General features: G+C 41.9%; 1 protein-coding gene across 2 annotated transcripts in view; it reads left to right on the top strand.

Annotated features, from left to right (window-relative positions):
- Nucleotides 1-1,594: 1,594 nt before the first annotated feature.
- RNF217 (ring finger protein 217) overlaps nt 1,595-20,930 on the top strand; it is a 56,083-nt gene continuing 36,747 nt past the window's right edge. Inside the window, exon 1 of one of the 2 annotated variants that reach the window (XM_052677690.1) lies at nt 1,595-2,315. In XM_052677690.1, coding sequence (XP_052533650.1) covers nt 1,704-2,315 — 612 coding nt within the window. In that variant the 5' untranslated portion in view covers nt 1,595-1,703. The remainder of the gene's footprint in view (nt 2,316-20,930) is intronic. The other variant, XM_052677684.1, reaches the window with a different exon arrangement.

A 20,930-nucleotide genomic window follows, 5' to 3' on the forward strand; every position in this document is an offset into this window, starting at 1 on the left:
CAGCCTTGTGCCAGTGCCTCACTACTCTTTCTGAGAAGCACTTCTTCCTAATATCCAATTTGAACCTTCCACAGCACAACCTAAGACCATTATCTCTCATCCTATTGCTTGTAATTTGCTGGAATTCCTGGCCCTATTGTAACCCGTCCATGCTCAGAGCTGCAGGGGGAAGGCAAACTTAAGGTGTTCTCCACTCACAGGGAGGGCTCATCAAAGTTTTGCCATTACAGCTGTGCTGTTGTCACAAGCTTTTGTCTCAGATGGTTACTGATACTTTTTTGGTTAAAAAAAAAGGTGAAACCAGAAAGCCACTTCACAACTTCTGGAAACAGGACCATGTTCACAGTGGAAATGGTACTGGCTGAATGCATTTTGGAGTATGTAAGGTGATTTATTGTATGGGAGGTATGCGTATACAATAGTGAAAACTACAAATACCGGGAGGCAAGTAGTAAGAACCCAAATCGTTATTTATTTTTTCAAAATAAATACAAGCGTTCAGTTGAAGATAATTTCCATAGTATTCAGAATACTTTTGCCATTGTAGGTAACATGTGAAATAATTAAAAAAAAAAAAAAAAAAGTATGATAAAAGAGAATGTTACAAAAACAACAACAACAACAACAACAAAAACCCAACAAAGTTCCTACATCCAACAACCCAAGACTTTGCTGCCAGTTACTTACAGCTATACATGGGAACAAATATTCAGATTTCCTCACAGCTTTCAAGCACAATCCAGAGGAATGAGTGTTAATTACTCATCCTAAAAAAAAATAATAATAATTGTCTTTAGTAGAAGTAATTTTCATGAAGACTCTAGAATTGCAGTCCTGGGAAATTGAGTCCTGCTTTAGTTTGCTCAGAAAGTAATGCCTCCTAATGGTTTCCATGGAAACTATAACACAGCTACAAAGAGCACAGCAATACTATTTGATAGAGCAAACTCTCAGCTACGAAGTACAGTTCTGCAATACAGCCACCAGCATTAGTTCTGCATTTTTGTCACTGATGAGCAGGAGTCTGCATACTGCGCTCATAAAGAAGTGCACCAGTGGAGGTGACCCACTGTCACTACTAAAATGCACCACCACTCTGCGCTCACTGTTTGGCCTCCATCAATGTTCAGCAAGCATCAACAAATGTCAGTGGTACCACTGTTCCGCTATGAAGGAGTTCAATAACGTGCTTTTGCTTCATGTATACCTCTGTGTCAAACATGACAAAGCTCTTGCAACTCAACAGCATGGTGAGGAAAAGCCGCCTCTCCTCGGGCTGACTGTCTTGGATCTGTTCTGTCTGCGCCGTTCTCTCTCACACCTCCCACACGACTTCAGCTGGGATCGGTACCGCACTCACTGCCGCGCCCGATCACCGCACGCACAGTGTTTACGCCTCAACCAGGGGCGGGACAGGGCGGCGCGTCACAGGGGACGGTGGGGCGGGGCGGGAGGCGCGGCCGGGCGCTGCCCCGCGGCTCAGGGGCGGCTGCCCGCGGCATGGGTCTTGCGCTCCGGCCGAGAGCCCGCGGGTGGCGGTGAACGGAGCGGCCCCGCCGTGTCCGCGGCCCCGGAGAGAAGAGGCCGGGCGCCCGCGGGCGGGTTGTCGCCGGGGCTGCGAGCGGCGGGGCTCGGGACCCGGAAGCAGAAGCGGGACCGGGAGGCGGCTGGATGGGAAGAAGCGGCGACGGCGGCGGGAGGCGATGGGGGAGCAGCAGAGCTCGCTGAGCGCCTCGCGGGCTGCCGCCGCCGCTCCGCCCAGCCCGGCCGGGGGCTCACGGGAGGACGGTCCGGAGGAGAGGCCGCCGCCACGGGAGGCGGCCGAGCCGGGAGAAGGTGGGGAGCCTCCGCCCTCCATCGGCTCCGAGAGACGAGGGGGCGGCGGGGACGCAGCGGGGGAGGACGAAGAGGAGGCGGCCGGGCCGGAGCCGCCGGGCGCGGGGGAATCGGCGGAGGAGGGGCTGGAGGGGGGCAGCGGTCGGCGCCGCCCGGCCCGACGGCACGTGTATTGCACCGTGTACTGCGTGGAGAACGACCGGCCGGGCCCCGGCTCCCCGCCCAGCTCCGGCAGCGCGCAGCCCCCGGCCCGGCGCGGAGTGGCGGCGGGCGGCGACCCGCTGTCAGCGGGCGGCAGCATCGAGGTGGTGGACTTGTACCTGCTGCCCGAACCCTTCTCCGGGCTGATCGGCGGCGACTTCGGGCCGCTGCTGGTGCTGAGCTGCCGAGTGTGCCTGGAAGAGAAACCCGTCAAGCCCCTGTCCTGCTGCAAGAAGGCGGTGTGCGAGGAGTGCCTCAAGCGGTACCTCAGCTCCCAGGTACGACCGGGCCCCGCGCCGCTCCCCGAAGGGATCGCTGATGCCGCGGTACCCCTGAGCCCCTCGGGGAGCTGCTGGTTCCGGGTCGGGGATTAGGCGGTCGTTCCCCAGCCCCTCTCCGCGGGCTGATGGCGGCCCTGCTGCTCGCCCGGTGACGTGCTGCCTGTGGTGTTTGCACTGTGCGGGGCTGCGGGGCTGCTGTGCAGAGGGCTCTGTGATTAGCCTTGAGGAATCACAGTTGCTGCAGCAGCAACTCTGGGGAGAAAAGAGAACAGCTTTTGCGAACTTAGAGTGACCAACTTACAGCCTGCTGCTTCATCACTGCTTTGTCAGTCAGGCTGCAGTTTCGAAGGGAAATCGGGAGCCTGAAAGCTAATCAGCCTTGCTTAGTGATGCTGGTAGCCGATTTAGCATCACAAACCACTTCTGTATGGCTCCTACCAGTGATGTAGGTGTGTCCTAAGCCCAAAGAGTCAGGCAGATGCCGGGTATGTGAGAATATCAAAACCAAGCAAAACTCTTTGCTGACCACCCTTACATATGCATTCAGCAGAGGCGTGGGAGACGTACTCGGCAGAGAAGTGCTGGTGGGATGTATTTTTGCACCTGCTGGCCCTAGAAGCTGTGTTACAGTGGTCTGTGCTCCACTGGGCTGTGTGCCTGGGAATGGCTTCGCAGCTCCCGCAAGTGCTATAAATAGGTGTGGGGCTCCTCCAACCAGGCCATTTCACGGCTTGGGACTGGCACGTGCTCCTATCTGGGCACTTGCAAGTCCATGCAGCAGTTACTCGTGCTAGTAGTATTTGTTCTGGCTAATGGTACACTCACTGAGGTTTTTACAGAGCACTTTTTTTGTGTTTAGATAACAGGGAAGGGCTTAATGTGGGAACTGATGGGATGAGTGGAATAGGGCTATGTTTTTATATGTTCCCCAATACTGAAATTTGGGGACACCTTATAAGATTTCTTGCACAGAACCCAGAATGTTTTGGTTTGGTATGTAACTAACTGATGAACTCAAAGTCTAGAAAGTTTTCAGAATTCATTGCTAGTATGTGTTTGAGCCATCTTCATGTTTGCCACCAAGGCCACATGGGTCAGGATATTGTCTTACCTTGGAGATCACAAAGCAGTGTGATAGACATCAGGTGTTCTTCCTTAGCGTCTGTAACCTGTGCTTCAAGACAATGGTTTGTGGTAGCTTTTCATTATTAAAATAGGTAGTAAAATGCATTGGGGAATGACCAAGTAGGGAGCTCAGTCATCATCCTAAGAATGCTCTCTGATCATTGGAGGTATTCAAAGTTGGGTTGTGTGGGTGGGGCTTTGTGCAACCTGATCTAGCGAAAGATGTCCCTGCCACTGGCAGGGGTGCATTCAAATACTGAATTCAATTGGCTAATCCTCTTCTTCAGTGAATAGAAAGGTGTTTTTGTGGCATAATTTGTCTAAAATAGTTGAAATGGCCATAGATATTTTCTCCTATTTGTTTCCTTTGAGTAAGAAGGGATGTAGGATCCCACAGTAAAATATATCAGAGTGAGATTCTGCCCCAGACACTTAATAGTACTAGTTAGTTGTGAGCTAAGGCAATAGAGAATCTCTTGCAGCAACTAGTAGTTGCTAGATTTGCATGATCTGTCAGCTAAAGCTATACCTAAGAACAGTTCTGCCTGATTTCAGCTCAGCAATTCAAGGATGATTGCATGGTTTGGTGTCTGCAAGAGCTACCTGGCTTGGGAGCTGGGTGAAAACCCCATAAAGCAAGTTTAGAATCATAGAATCACAAGGTTGGAAACAACCTGCAAGATCATCTAGTCCAACTGTCCTCCCATTACCATTGCTACCACAAGCTTCTAACCCATATCTCGTAGCACCTCATCCAGCTGCCTCTTGAACACTGCTGGGGAGAGCAACTCCACTACCTCCCTGAGCAGGCCATACCAGTGCCTGGAATGTGAGGATGTTCTTTGCGATGAAGCCACTGGTATTGCTGAGCACTCTATAAAGCTTAGTCCAGAAGCTATTAAAAGATCTACGTGGCAGATAGCCATATTGATGCTCGTATACATAAAAGATGAAACAGGGATACAGATGCAGATAAAGGAATATTTGCAATACTGCTACTGATATTGAGAACAGAGATTCACAAAGCACTTCTGCAGACACAGGGACTCTTACCCATCCTGTTATGACCCAGCAGGATTTTAGTTGAGTGATGTATTTGTTCAGGAGAAAAAGGCAACAAAACATCCTCTAAAGCAGTCCAGTGTGTTCTTAGCATATCTGTCTTTTTGGGAAAAACAAGTGATGTTTCTTTGGGAAGAACAAGAAGTAACGTTTTTCTCCTTTGTGCTGTAGAAGGCTCATGTGACTCATCCTCAGTGGAGAGGAAAAGCCTTCTCCTTGTCTGCTCTGTCAGAGGAATCTGGGGAAAGATGAGTGGAAGGACAGTATAGGATAAAGTCACCTTTTAGTCTTCTGAGTTTTAGCACTTCATGTAGTGATTTCCTTCATAAAAAGAAAACCTACCAAAAAGTTTGAAAGGAGTAAATGTTGGAAAGCTGACTCTTTTTGCAAAATTGTAACAGATTTTTGGTTTGAATACAGTCAGCTTTATGTAGGAATGCACCTGAAATTGGGAGGGGGAGCAGAGGGAGAAGGAAAAAAATGGATGTGCATTTAGATCTTGTTTCTGTGTCAGAGAAATAGCAAGCTGTACCCTGTGTTTGAGTGGAGACTGACCTCAGGTTTCTGGAGAGGGAGTGATTTTTATACGTTGAATATGTGGAACATATTGTCAGAAACATAACACGTGGAAGAAGATCTTTAACATAAGTATTTGTTTTCCCCCTGAAGAAAACTGGAATCTGTATAATGATTTCATCATGATTTCTGAAATGGTGTCTAATGGAATAGCAAAAACCCTGCTAATGATCTCTGCTGTATATAACTACATTAAAACTTCCGCCCTAGAGCACTATAGATTTTAAAAAAAAGTCAAGCGAAGTGTTGGGTGCTGTTGAGATGAGTATCCATATGAAAATGTGGAATTGTTTTACTGGTGGGGGGAAATGGGAGCAATGTGCTTCAGAAGGTCCTTAGAGGTCAAATCCAGTCTCTTATCACTGGCACCTGGCTGCATAATCCCTATCAAAGATTTAACACCTGGTATAGAAGCTTAGAAGGTGAGTCTGGAGCTCCAGATCTGAAACCTGACTGTACTACAGTAAAAGACATTATTTTACCTCTGCCTCAATTCAGATGTTCTTTTTATGGGCCTTACACTCTTGGCTTTTAAAGGTCTAAGACCTATTTATCATTCACAAAAAGGAAAGGGAAAAAAAGACTATTCTCTTGGACTCAGAGAAATTGAGGAAGGAGTAGGTACGTGCATTGAGCTGTTACGAAGAGGATCATAGCTGTTGTACCTTAGGACATGGAGTATGGGAAGTATGGGAAGCACTGGATCCCACAAGTGTAATATTGCATTCACATTTTCTTCACTTTGCCCCTTCCTCTCCATTTAGCCTCATAACAGACTTGGTTTATTCCAGAAGCTGCATCCACACAGGTTTGCTGTAGATGAGTGATTCACTTCCTCATCTCTCTTTATTGCTTGTAAATCTGAGTCAGAGGGAATACTTGTGCCTGGTTTTGCTTTTTGTGTGTGTGTCTGGGTGGGAGGTGGTTCAGAAGTACCCTGTACAAATGAACAAACAGCCATGGGAAGAAATTTTGCTGCAGAGGGAGAAACTTATAGTTTAACTGGGGATTTATATTTAACTTATCCTCTCTACCAGGCCAGGGTAAGGTTTATGTGTTTTTCTCATCTCTCTAATTTGTAAACCTGTAAGTACTGTTCGGAATAACAATCTCACTCCTCACTTTTCAGTAAGTGAAGAGTATAAAAAATAACACTTCTTCTTTCCTAATATCTAAAAAGATATATATTGCTTAAAGTATTTATTAGGGAACATACAATTGTATCCTTTCTTGTAAAGTAGCTGTACATGTTTCATAGAAACCTTTGTGATTTGGCTGCCTGCTTTTCTACCTCTGAACTGGAGAACTAGATAATCCAGTTTTGATGCTATGCTCATTAGTGATGCTTTATTTTGTAAATCTTGTAATTGTCTTGCAGTGGTAATTTCTTACATTAAAGGACTTTGAATTAATTTAAACAACCTACTGTATTCTCAGTCAGATATTGTGGTGCTTTAATTACAGGAATGCTAATCAGATTAGTGGATGTGGATAATCAGAAGGGGTTGTTGGGGCGGGGAGGAGTTGCAGCTGGCAATGCTTGGTGTCTGACTGGCTTTGGTGGGACAAGAGTCCTACTTAGCTATTCTGAGCCTGAAATGAGGAGATTATTGTCCCTCTATCTGGGATCTGTTAACAGTTTTCCTTTGTGACTTGAGACCTTGTGTTCAACCCTTTTCTTTTTTAGTGTGTGATCTTTTTGAAAGATGCAAGGGGAGAAGAAAGCAGCAGAATGTTACAATCAGGATTTTTGTGGAAAGAGTAAGATTATGAAGTCATGCCAGCAGTAAGGAAAAGTCATGAGCAGGCTGTGTTGTCCAGAACTAGTAGTGGTTTGGAGAAAGAGGGACTTGATACCTGTGTACCTCTTCAGGTATCTGATTGTATCATGCAAATGATAGCCTTCAAAGCTGTAGTTTGGCTGCTGAAGGAAACCAGGCAGCAACATAGCCACCAGTTGCTGAATCATCTGGTTGTTAATGAGCTGCTTAGTGCCCTGATGCAAGACGGAGTTCAAAAGGGTCATCTAGTGAAGGAGATCTGTGCTCATGAGGGATATGAATCCCCCAAAATACTATAATGCTGGTTTTGAGTTACTGAGGTGGCTACACACTGGCTACTGAAAAGAGAGGTAGGCTGAGAAATCACCTTCCAGCTGAAGTTACAATAGCAGGGAACTTCGCAAAGGAGGAAGAGAGGTGAAATAGAAAAATAATATATACTATATGCTAGATTATAGACTTCCTAAGCCAAACCATGCACTCCAGCCACTGCAAGGTATTTTATTCCTGAGGAGGAAGAGTGACAGATGTACCTGGTTCAACAGCTGTACATAATACATAAACACAGGAATACCTAAACTTCTTCACTCTGATTTTCAGGAAACAGCTTCTGAAAATCTGCCCTGGTGTTCCTGATGTATGGTATGTAGTGACAGTGCTGCTGTGCAGGCAGGGGAGGTATTGCAGTCCAGGACTGTGTCCAGGTATCCTCAGGGTTATGAGCATTCATCTTCTGAGTTGACTTGGCACACAGCTGACTTTGAGTCCCTCTGAATGCTTGCTGATGGATGCAGTTTGAGCCAAAACTTAAGTCTGAAACAAAGTCTTGCAAAATCAAGCATTGCTGGAATTGCATTTAATTTTTTTAAGAAAACAATTTCTGAGCAATGCTCTTCAATAATAATACTGCCTAGTTGCTCCAGTGCATATAGACCAAAGTATTGTCAACATAGCACCACTTTGTGTGGTGTGTCCATTCTCTGTGTAAAAGTAGCTTAAACCTTACCGTATTGGGTAACTTTGAATTCCTGTTGTTTGTGTAAGTCTTTGCAAGATGTGAAGCTGGAATATATGGCCACTCTCATCCACACTGTTATGGATGGAAGGGGAAACAAATGGATGTTCTTCATGCAGCTAAGAAGTTTTGCAGTATAACTGATCTGTTGGATCTGAGATGTTGGAGGCAAGATGTCACCTTGAAGCAGCTCCTTGAAGGGTTCTGCTAATGCAACAATGTCTCAATTCCAGGGATGAGGGTGAAGTGTTGTGATACAGTTGATGCTGACAGCAGAATTGATTTTTGAAGAGTGAAGGCTTCATGTTGGCATAGAATTGCAGTCAGACGTGGAGGAGAGCTGGTGTCATTCTGAAGAAGCAGAGTTTCTGTGAAGCAGCAGCTCTGCTTTCCAGCTACCTCCTGTACCCAATGTGTAGCACTCAACAGTAAATCTGGTGAAAGCTGGCTGGCATCGGGGCTACTGGTCCAGCTGTGCTGTGGGAACATCACATGCTCTAGGCTTTCCCTCCTGTTGCTCTGTCAAGTGCTCCTAGGAGCTGACAGGCATTGGCATGGGCTCAAGCCAGGGATTTCAAAGTGAAGTAGATTGAAAACTGAGCTGTTGAGTTTTGATTGCCCAAACCATGAGGAATGAAGGAGTTAAAGGGGGCTTGGGAACGCCCTGAGCTCTCTTCTGCCACGTTCTGTTCCTCCACTCATAACGACTACTCTCGCAACTGCTCTGGGGCCTTTCATACCTCTTGTCCTCTTGTACAAATATCTTGCTTCCTGCTGCTTGAACCTGCCTGAACCAGGTTCAAGAGAAGTAGGTATCTTGAATGGCCAGGATGTAAGTACATAGTCAAAATGGTTAAGAGTTGTATGGGTGGTAATTTCTCCAAAATAATTTAGACTGGTGAGAAGGGCGTTACTTACCCACCCCATCATGCTGGCTTATCTGTTCTTTACATATACTTCAGCTGTTTGACCTTTCTCACTTCTTTTTTTTTTTTTTTTTTTTTTTTTTTTAAATAACTCCTGTTTCTAGGTTTTCTATCTGCCAAGTAACAGTGATTTTTTTTTCTGATACAGGAAAAAGTGAAAATTTGTGTAGCGACAAAGAGGCCATTTAACTTTTTTGAAGTCCATTCTTAAGTACTTTAAAAATTTTTTTGGTAAATCAGAGAAATTGTGATAATAGAAATAACAGCATTCCTGCTGAAGAGGTAGCTCTTAAATGTATGTCTTTCTACTGTGGCATACATAAATTTATTGTGTAGTTAAATGCATCTTATGAAAGCATTTGCTTAACTGTAAAATAGGAAAAAATAAGATAAAAATAATAATAAAGAATTTACATATGGAGAAGAATATTTTCTGGCTTGACAGTTCAGGAGGTCAGAAATCCAATAGTTTTAGAACCAGAGCCAGTTTTAGAACTTGGAAGGATTTAGAAATTGGAAGGATGTAAAGGCTGCTTTTATCTTAAAAATCTACTTTATTGCTTCAATTGAAGATTGTTGTTTATTTTCACTGACTTCTTGAGATGTCGAGCTTCATTGAGCTTCTTGGGATGTACAATTGCTCCTGTTTATTTACTTAATTGTGAGGAAGGCTGTGTATTTCCTAGATTACAATTTAATGAGAAGATCAAGAAGCTTCTAAAGCTATCACTTGTTCCTCACATTTGCAATGTAATACATTGGTAAAACAATGTGTGCCTTTTATTAGAAGTATCAGGTTGAAATAGTGAAAGTATCTTTCTATTGCTTTGGGCTTTTCTTCCATTGGTGTCTTTACTAAGTACAGCACAAATCATATTGGATATTGCATTGGCAAGAATAAGAGGCAAAATTTAGATTTCTCAAGCCTGGTAATGCTGATGCCATTGTGTTTGTTGTTTTTTTTTTTTTTTTTTTTTCCTGCCATTGATGTGAATGATTGGCAACAAATGTAGGTACATCTTCGGTTAGTTGGTTTGCCTCTCTGAACTCTTGGGAATGGTGTATCAGCTCAGGGGTGGGAAGGAAAGGGAAATTCTATCCAAATTGTTTCATTGCAGTGTGGCTCTGTGAGGTTGCTCACACAATATAAGGAAGGAAGAAGAGTGAGAAGAAGGTTGCCAGGATGGGAAGGGCTCAGTGGTGACACAAAAATAGTTTTCCCCCTGAAGGTAGACTTGCTTATGGTAAGCCTTTCATAAAACAGAAGAAAATCACAAAGACTGGTGACCTCCATATGTAAGGTGGATCTTTAGCTTCCCAGTCTAAGACTTATAAACAGGAGAGGAGTCAACTCTTTACAAGGGTAGAAAATGGCAGGACAAGGGAAAATGGTTTTAAGTTGAAGGAGGGAAGACTTAGGTAAGATATTGGGGGGGATATAGCCTATCCTGCTAGCAGTGTTGCTCACTTTCTTAACCTGTTCCTGCATCATCAGTTCCACCAACAGAGACATCGGTCTGAATTAAAGTTAGCCTTTAGGAACTATTATTAATTTCTGTCTAATTATGTTCCTAGTTGTCTCATGCATGCGTGTATTCCACAAGAAGATGGTAGTGAACAAAGTGTCCATGGCCAAGCAGGACAACTTAATGCTGGCAACTGACACAGTTTGTCAGAGCAAAAGGATTGAAAGGCAGCATTAGAGAAGGGAAAAGAGATAGGTTGAGAAGACTGTACCTGGAAGTTTTCCTTGGAGCTTGATGAAATCAAAGCTGCAATTTGGTCGTATTGCAGCATCATTTACTCTTTTGAATGGCTTTTGTCCAGTGCCGGAAGGTGTATGTGCACCCACAGCTGTTGGACAGGCATGGTGGTCTGGTGCACTTCTCAGAGCCACCCACCCACAGCACTGAGGTTTCCATCCTGCCCACTTCTCAGCTGCTAATTTGTTCCTTCTCTGGAACCCCCCCACTTCTTTGCTGTAGTGTTCCTGTAGTGTTGTTGAGTCAGAAAGCTTTCTGATACTAGCTTCCCAGTTAACTTCTGGATTAAGTTTTTGTATGACAAAAGTTTTAGTGTTCATCAGTCCTGATAATGAAAGAGCAAGGAAAGGATTGTTTGAACCAACAAACTTTTCTATTAACTCAGTTCCTTCTTGAGCTTTCTATTCCTCAGAGAAGCAATGCTTAGAAGTCCTGTAGCAAACATCATCCTAAATGATATTATTTCCTCTGATTGCATTTTTCTTTTGCCTTCTCTTCCATTTCCTCATCTAGGCTGTTCTCAGGCTTTTCAGAAGTAGAATGAAATCGGGTACTATGATATCTTGGATGTCTCATTAGAGATCAGTAACAGCATTTTCATTTTTGAGGAGCATGCCTCGCAGTTGGAACGTTAGTAGGAGGGAGCAAATCTGGATTAGTGATGGCTGATGTTGCAAGAGACTAATACAGTGGAGTCACTGAAAAAGTGAATGTAATTTGAGGATGTGTAAAGAAAGGAAAGTAATGAGGTTACTATGTGTGGTGAGGATTTGTTGGAATCCCAGGCACCAGTGCTTGTGAAAAATGGCAGGAACCAAAAACAATTTGGAAGATGTAAGTGTAGTTGTGGTTCTATTTCATTCCGATTAATGAGAACTGAGAAGAGGAATGACTGTTTTCTCTAAATGCAAGAGAGGGCAAACTGGAAGATTTTTGTAGTTCTTTGGCACAACGCAAGCTATGAAAATTGCAATGATTTAAATCAGGCTAAAAGTCAGTGTCTGCCTGTGTATCTCAGGATCTGGGAGCAACCCTGTGGGGCTCAGGAAGAATAGTGCGATACGAGCAGTTGTCAAAGCTACCACCTGCAGTCTTATCAGAAGGGACTTTCTGGGTGTCACCATTAGACACTGAAGTTTGTCCCCAGTGAGTGGAGAAGTCCGCACAAATTCCGCAAGCATGCTCTGTTGAGGCAAAGCTTGAGTTAAATGAGGAAATGCATGAAGAGAGACTGTCTGATGTTACTCTTCATTCACTGAATTCAGTATGGCGTGTTCCAACACCCAGGGTGTACTTGCAAATAATGCTTTGTATTCTGTTTATCTTTGGTCTGTTAGAAATTTAAAGTTGCATGTTTCACACTGTTTTTATGAAAATTGGCTTTTAAATATACTTCAGAACTGTGTCTTCAAGATTAGTTGTAGCTCAACTGATCTGGCTGGATCAGAACAGTTTTCATGTCAGTTTCCCTGGCTGTCCTGTCTAGGGAGAGATTATATTGCTGTTACCTGACTTGAACTTTGACTGTAGAGGATGCCTTTGTGGAACGAACTCGCCAAGGGAATTCATGCAAGTTGTTGTATAAGGAAACTTGTGAGAGAATGAACAATTAGCAAAGACCAGCAATTGTTTGTTTTAGTTTCCAGAGATTACCATGTAAACAGTGAACAGAACAGATGGTTAAGGTACCAAAAAACTGTACAACATTGAAAAGGACTCTCTTTAGAGGATGTTTTGGTGTGGAATTTTAGTTTTATTGTGAAGCTACAGTTACAAGCTAGGAAATATGCTGTTAATTACTAGAAGGTGGTAGCTGGCTGTTGTTGAAGACTCACAGAAAGACAAGAAAGCTCAACTGCATGCTTCTCTTGGCAGGCTGCAGCTTTGTCATCCTGAATTTAACTCCTAATTTCTCACTGGAAATTTCTTTCCTCCCAGTTATTAACACCAATATTTGACAAGACTTGTAGAAAGATGTTGGTATCTTTAAAGTTCTTCTATTGGCTCTCAGGGGTATTTCGGTAGGTCAGAGTGTCTGCATGGTGATTTTTTGGGGGGATACTGGAGAAATCCTTCCTAGCTCTTTGCATGTCACAGTGTGCACAGAAAGGATTTTGCTGCTGAGAAGACTGAGTTACAGTGAACATCAGCTGTCTGTATTCATCCCAAAATATACTTATACACTGCGTTAATGGGAGCTTTGAAGCTGTTGTGCTCTCTCTGTTGCTGCTGCGTGCAGAAGTTAAACCCACAGAGAACATGAATGAATCTTCCACAGAAGTAGAGACAAGTAGCCACGTGTGTGTTGTATGTCTTTAGTGTCTTTAAAGACTTTATAGAATTAAAATGTATTTTTATTCAAGTCAGGTTAAATTTGTTTTATACTGAACTGGTCTCCTGCAGGGGCTTAGTTTCATGTAGCCTCTCTGGTTTCACCAGTGAGCTCTGCTTGGGAAGATAAGTTTCATGGAAGTGTCAATTGATTTAATTTTTGAATCAGTGTAATGATAATTGATATTGGGACTAATCACAACAAATCTATTTCTAAATATGAGCAAACTATTTGCAAACATGACACTTCATATGGTGATGTCAACAGGTAGTACAGCATTAAAATATTTCTGAAAAAATGTAAGCTTGCAATTTGGTAATGAACTACTTCATATATGTAAGGCATAGTGGAAAAACTGTTGAAATCCATACCTGGAATATATCAAATAATAGTCTATCTTGTGTAATGATCTGTTGAGATGCTTGAAAAACAAAGGTACTACCCAAGAAAAAGCAGATGAAGTAATTGAGTAATACATATTCTGAGTGAGTTATAAAACCTTTATTTATGGCAGGAAGTTGAGATTCTTCAAAAGATACACACTTATCTATTAAGTGCTGTCCAGATCCTGGAGAGTGACCTCTGTCCTTAATGTTTCCAGCTTTTGCTCTCTTTCTTCTTCCTCTTCCTGGATGAGTTTCCTTTCAGCTTTCAGTAGCATTTTAGAATGGCGTTTCCTTTCCATAGTGATTCTTTTACTGTTGTACTTGCAATCATACTCTGAAAAGGTAAATTACACAATACTAACCTGGCTCTATGACAAATTATTCATCAATGCCACTAAAGTGAGAGCTCTGTGTAAGATGCATAGGCATCTGTTGTGTGGGGAAGAGTTGTTGTTCAGCCATGCTACCTCAGTCATGTGGTTGGAATGTTTGTTTTTCTTCCTGCCAATGTGCAATTGAGCGGGAACAAAAGACCTTCTTGTAGAAGAATCTCTGTAGGCAGTTTTGATGTCCCCTTGCCTTCAGCTGCCTTGCAGCAGGTACATATGGTCCAGCAGTGGGCTTCTCCAGGAATTTGCCATGCTCTGTATTGGGGGTGTTGTTTTGTAGTGTTACACAGAGATTGACCCTTCCTGAGGCATCGCTTACAGCTAGCTGAGGGAGGAAGCTCTCTGCTGTTCATCATACAGCTCTGGTGAGGGGGCTGAATTGAGTTGATCTAAGTGAAAGTACAGCCTTTTATTTTGTGAGGGACATTAAATGCAGGGGTCATGAGCAGCATGGTTACTTGTAAAGTGAAGAACTCGTGATTTTTCTTGTGGACTTGGTGTCTCTTATTCACCTGACTGATTTCAGCATGCTGATTTTGATGATCAAGCTCAGTAGCCTGCTTAGGTATTTTTGGTGTTCAAGTGGAGCAGTTGTGAAACTTTGAAGGATAAAATCGTAAAAGCCCGTAACAGGAAGATATCCAATGGTTGTACTGATCATTGGGAGGGGTTTTTCAAGACCCACTCCCCTCTCTAATGCAGTGGAAGAGTTGATTTTGTTCTTCCTTTTCCTACTTCTCCCTTAAGCTCTAGAAATGAGAAGAATGTGGATTAACATCAAGATTAAGATGTTGTTTTTCTGCTTCTCCTTTTTTTTTTTTTTTTTTTTTTTTTTTTTTTCTGTTCTATTTCTCCCTGAGTGTAGTTTGGTTGGGGGGTGACATAGCTTAAGAAAAGGAGTTTCTCTAAAATTCTTATGCTGAGTGATAGCCTTCCGTGTGGTGGCACTGGAGGAGATACTCAGTTACACATTTAATATGTTTCAGTTAAATAAGTATATTATATGTGTTGGATGTAATAAAAACTGTTTTCATTTGGTGTAGGTGATCAAGGGCTCATTCAGGAAGTGACTAATGCTGTTGGGCAAATAAGGCTGCACTAATGAGACCAGAAACAAAATGGGCTTTATTTTCAAAGTAAATATATAAAAATAGATGGCATCCGTCACTCTAGTTTAGAAAACACTTCACACAGGGAAATGTAAATCTGATTTAGCATATTATTGCTTTGGCCACTTTTTTGTGTTTTAGAGGTGATATTTGAGTTTAGGATTGAGAGAGATTATCTCCATATATCGTGCATTGGTTACACAACAAGGAGTTAATTGTGCTAATACTACATGTTGCAAATCCAAGCAAACAGGAAATTGCTCATAGCTTCTTTCAGGAGGAGAAATATGGAGTTAGTGTAGGTGATCAATCTTAATTAATTAAGCCTTCCATCGATAACACTGGAAAAACCTGGGAATCACACCGACTCGTAATTCCAGTTTAAACTACTGTAGAAGTTGGTTTTGCTTCAGTTCTTGGTGGAGAAGACATTTTTGTTATGTCTTCAGCTGTCTAAGAACAAACTTGTGAAATTAATTTTTTCCCATGAACTTACAGTTTTAGAGAAGACGAGTAGCCAGTCTAAATTTGGTTGGACCTCTAATTATTTTGAGGTCATGCTGAGTTCTGTAATAATACAAGTATCTCAGATGGTGATTAAACCTTTGTAATGAAGTTAAATTGCAGATTATTCACTGAAAAAGGAAATGCGTATGGTTTAGACATCTTTCTTGCCTTTCATGTTTCTTTCAAGGCTCCTTGTTTGGCCTCTTGCTATAAGTTTCCTTTTGAACTATCTGCATGCTGCAGATAATTGTGATGCTCCTGGAATAGAGATAAAGTTGGCATAGTCCTTTTTAACAGCAATTAAATAACAGTCATAATCTCTTCTAGTCTTGCTTTCCTCCTGCCCTCCACTTTTTTCCTTCCGCTATTCTGTTTAGATCCCCTGAACAGTTTATGCTACTTATCTAGATACTTTGCAATAATGCACTTGTTTGCTGCTCAATGGATTTTGCTTTCCGTGTGTGTTTTATGTATTTCTGTTGTGCACTGTACGTATGTGGTTTGTCTAGTCGCATGTAGCGTGTGAATCTGTCACTCTTCATCATAACACTGGCACTGCTAAGGAGTTCAAGTCCCATGTGAGTTGGAAACAATCCACTCGAATCTGTGGGGAAAATTTTCAACAAGGAGTTGGTTTGAGTATCTTGGAGAGTGAATTTTGTAGGGACAACAAAATAAGTGGGCATCTACCAGTATATTTAGAAAAGAAAAAAAAAAAAAGAAATTTAGGCTACTTCACTCAAAATCTGTGGTGCTTCCATAATTGAGTGAGGAACTCAATGCTGAAAGTGTTCTGTTTTCATTTTGGAAATGCTGTTTGGAGGTAATCAAATGCTGTAGAATGAAAAACTGCAATTAAACATGCATAATCCATTAGTAGCTCTGATAACGTTCAGCTGTCTCAGTCTTGGTAGGATGCATTTTTTTGTCCATCCCAACTCTTGAAGCCCTGGTGAAGGTTTCCATGGAAGGTCCCAGGGCAGGATGTTATTGCTCTGCTGTTACTTCCTTGCCTTCTGGAGGAGCAGTTCAGCTGAGATGTGGCAGGAGCTCCAGGCTGTGAGTGGCAAAGAAACAAAGAGAATGAGATAGGATGCTATGTTTCTGAGTACATGGGGCATGTGGTGGCAATCCAGTGAGGTCTCTAATGTGGAGAAGGAAAAGAAATCTCCTTCTAGCAGCTAATGAGCATAAAATAACTGTGGTCTACTGCTGTTGGTTATCTGTAAACTCAAGCTTCAGGTTCCTCCCACCACCACCACATTTGTGACATCAGCTTTCAGCTTGTTGACAAAGCATGTAGAAGCTGATGCTCTCCCATACACCTGGTTTTAAGGAGGAGATTGCTGTAGCTTTAATGAACCCAGGAGCCACAAGATGGAAGAGAAAAACATGGTAATTAAGGTAGGAGTACTACGGGTTTTGGTGTTGATTTCTGTTACTTTTTATTTCTCCTGCCAACTCTAGAGCTTTCCAAGGCAATCTTAAGTCAAGCCAACTAATACAGACATCTTGCAGGTGACCACTTAGTGCAGAGTCACGGTATTTGAGCTCTGCTTTTGCATTCAGCCACAGTGAGCCATGCTTTGAAATAAATAAAGGTGATGTTAGGAAAAGTACATTTGTGTTTACAAGATACTCTTATACTATAATGAGACAACTCTTTCAGGGATTTGGTTTGTAGAAACAGCTGAGGATGCATGTTAAAAATGTTTTTATGATCTGTTACTTTATTTAAGTGATGTCATTCTTCCTGTGGGCTGAAAGACTTTTTAACCTGCTCATTGTTGCTGCTCATATGGCAGTTTTACAAAAGGCATCCTGGGCTATGCTAGGAAGAGCACTGCCAACAGGCCAAGTGAAACTTGTAGCTCCTGGAACAAGTCCAGCAAAGGGCTGCTAAAATGATTTAGGGACTGAAGTATCTCCACTGTAAGTAAAGTCTGAAGGAACCTGTTAAGCCCAAAGAAGAGGAGGTTCATGGGGGATCTGATCAATGTGTGTAAGTATATGAAGGGAGAGTGGCAAGAGGTGAGGGCCAGACTCTTATCAGTGGTGTTTAGTAATAGGGTGAGAGGCAAAGGGTATTAACTGAAATAAAGGAAGTCCTGAGTGAATATGAGGGGAAACTTCCTTACTATGAGGGTGGTTGAGTGCTGGCACAGGTTTCCCAGACAGGTTGTGGATTCTCTTCTCCTAGAGGTACTCAGAAGCTGCCTGGACACAGTCTGGTGTGCTTTGCAACCCTACTTGTGCAAGGAGGTTGTACCACAATCTCCACAGGTTCCTCCTAACCTCAGCCATTATGTCATTCTGTGAAATGGAACTGTAGTTCACACTTAATTTTAAGCCTGCACATTTACACTTCAGAGATTTAGCACCTAAAACATTCAACAAATACAGAAAGGAGCACTGATACCAGATGTTTTACTCCTCTCCTAACTTTACTAATGCTTGTTTTCCTGATGCATGTAATTAGGTTGGACTTCCTCATATATTATAATTGTTGTGCAAAATTTATACAACTGTTTTGCATGTGAAGGCATGAGATGTAGCTGATCCATGGAGGGAGCTGTTGATCAGTTGAAAGCCAGAAGTTCTTTTTTCATTCCACATTACTTATGTTCTTTCCTTAGGCTTTTGTAATTATTATTATGTTTACCTTAAAATATTTACACTTAACGTTTGTTTCACTGAAGGTTGAAAGTAGACTCCAGAGACTTCATTACTAAAAATAACTGTGTAGTTAGGGTAACCTATGCACCAAAGTACAACAAAGGATTCATTTTGCCTTTAACAAATTATGTTTCTTTAAATCTAAACGATTCCATGAAGTGTTCTTAAACTTTTTATTGTTAATGCACTACCATCATCTGACCGCAAGTGGGTTGTAGATTTAAGCATAAGCATCCTTTTGACTTTCTCCTATTTATCATTTCTACCTAAGTTCTTAACTTCTACATTTTAACATGAATTTCCAGAGATTTTTAGTTCCTTTTGTGAATTTCTTACTATGCAGGTAAATTATTTTCTTTTGTCCTAGTGATGTTTGACTGCAAAATCCAGTTTTTTTGTGTATTCATATAGCTGTTTCAACTATGTGAACTTTGATTTATGTAGAGAATGCATAGATTATGGGAGGGAGGAAACTTGAGGAGTTGGTTTTATACAGTTAACTACTGGATTTCTGGTGTGCTGTTGCAATGTCAGTATCGTGGGCTATTTAATGCTACAGTTGTAGCAATCGTAGTGTTCTGGTAAGCCTATGGGTTTGTGAGAAACTGAGTTGGATGGGGACACAGCAAGCCATCAGCTGATCAAACTGAGCAGGGGAGAGAGCCAGGAACAAGTTCTGGAGTATTGCTTCTGCCATCCCATTTCCCATCTGGGAGTGGTGGGGTGGAAGAGTCCCCAGAAGAGCACTTTTTTTCACAGTCCATGAAAGTGCTAAGGCACATTTTGACAGGAACCAGAAATGTGTTAACCATTAGGGGTTAGTTCCTGTACAGAGTTGAGCTGTTTTTCAGTCCTACTAGTTCTCATAGAAATTTAGTTCTTTTTAATGGCTTATTCAGAAAGCTTCCATTGCATGGCCAGAGTGGGAGGGACTATCTAATGTTGAAGCACATGGACAGAAATTCCAAAATCAGTGAAATTATTATGAAGTTGACACAGTCATATTTGTTCTGCAACTATGTTTTGATTCTTCTAGAGAAATATGGGTACAACTTGAAACTTAGCTAACAGCAGGGCGACACAGATTTCCCAAACTGCAGACTGCATTTTGGTGAAGAACACATAAAAAGAAAAAAGCACATCACCTATCAGTGTGTTGCCAAAACCACCAAGTACAAGCGTTGCTACTTTTCTGGTGCATGGAAAATCAATTTTGCTTGCTGAGAAAAAGCAATTGCAATTCTGTGGCTTCTCCTGTTGTCCTTTGCAGGCTAAAAGGAGACATCAGTTGTGCAGAGTTTTCCTTGTGTGAAGATAAGGGGGAACAGCAGCAGTTGTGAAGGGAGCAAATCTCTATTTGGCTTATTAAAGTGAGAGAACTTAAAATGAATTGAGAAGCCTTTGAAGAGTAGGCTCTTTTTTGCAGGGGGATACTGTCAAGGAAAAAAATTAAGAAAAGATGTAGCATGGGAAAGACTGAACTGGATGGCTCTTCTTTCTTTTCCTTGACTTTTCTCCTTTTTCCCCCCACGACAGTCTAGAATGGTGGTGACTGCTTTTTCCTTTCTGAAGTAGACCACTGCAGCTAATCAAGTCTCTACGCTTGTATTTGTGGCAAAAAATCTTGACCTTACACATAGGGAGCAATTGCACTTCGAAAACACCGTGTGGAAGTATTTGGTATGGAAGAATTGTTGTTTTCCTGAGGAAAAATTCTTTCAGTTTTTAGTACGTAGAATGAGACATGTTTTGAGAGGCCATATTTGGATAGGTAGGTTAGTGATTTAACACCAAGATGTGTACTTCGATACTTGTGCATCTAATACTTTTTTTGCATCTGCTTCAGATACTTTTATCTCCTTGATAAGAAATATCTTAATTTTTTTTTTTTTTTTGTAATGAAAGTTGAATCTTTTCTTTTGCCTTTATACAAAGTGCAGTTGGAGAGACACATGTCCTTGTATACACTGTGTGCATTCTATGATTGTTTTGTAAGAACTAACTTCTCCTATGCTTTATTTCCTACCTGCTAGCCTCTCTCCTGCTATGGACTTAATAATTAATGGAAGTTTCCAGAACTAGTACTGTAGAATTCAGTTACTACTGAGTTTGTGCTTTCAGAAATGGAGATGGATATAGCTGATTTGATATCTGCTTCACCTCATTTCACCTGCCTACCTTCCTGTCTGTAAGCTCCAGCTCTCACTGGTGGTAGTTTGAAAACTGATGCCTTCTGGTAGGAACAAAGCTGTTTCTTTAAATATTCAGTGTGATGTAAAGTGGCAACCCAGTTTCTGGAGCCTGGCAAAGATTTAATGCTGGCATTAGTGATCTTATCTATCAACCTGCTCATCACTTTAGTAACTCTCGTAATTAATAATTCTTGTTCCGGATTTATTATTTTTAATTATTTATTTCTTGATGGTTTGGACAAGTTTTAAGTAATTTTATTTGTAAGTGGATGAGTGATTTCTACAGAAATGACAAATAGTGGCTTTCCTACTATTGTAGGCCTTTTTGTCCCCCAAAGACCTTTTCAAAATTGGAGTATCTAGAGTTGGTATCATTCTTTTTGAAACAAAACAATGAAATATATTTGAAGATTCTTTGAAATAGGTGCTAGTGTGGTGTCCTGTTCATATTATACCTTGTTTCATACAATAATATCTATTGTTTTATTCTTATAGTCAACCATTTCAGTGTTCTCTAGTGTATGTGATAGAATTCCTCCCTACTACCTGTTAAGAAAATAATGGGAATATGTATTAACTTATGAAACAGTTTAGTTGTTTCAAGTAATGCTTTTCTTCTCTCTAAAAAGCCAAGTTAACTTATAACCATTCCTTTTAGCTATACAGTTGGCATTTCTTTAACATTGGGAGACTGAGTGGAGAGTAGACGTTCAGGCAGTTCAGAAGTGTGAGCGCCACCTCTAAAGTGCTGTGAATATCCACTCAGACCTGAG

The sequence above is a fragment of the Tympanuchus pallidicinctus genome, unplaced genomic scaffold, assembly GCF_026119805.1.
Source record: "Tympanuchus pallidicinctus isolate F22 unplaced genomic scaffold, pur_lepc_1.0 scaffold1, whole genome shotgun sequence".
Taxonomy (NCBI): Eukaryota; Metazoa; Chordata; class Aves; order Galliformes; family Phasianidae; genus Tympanuchus; species Tympanuchus pallidicinctus.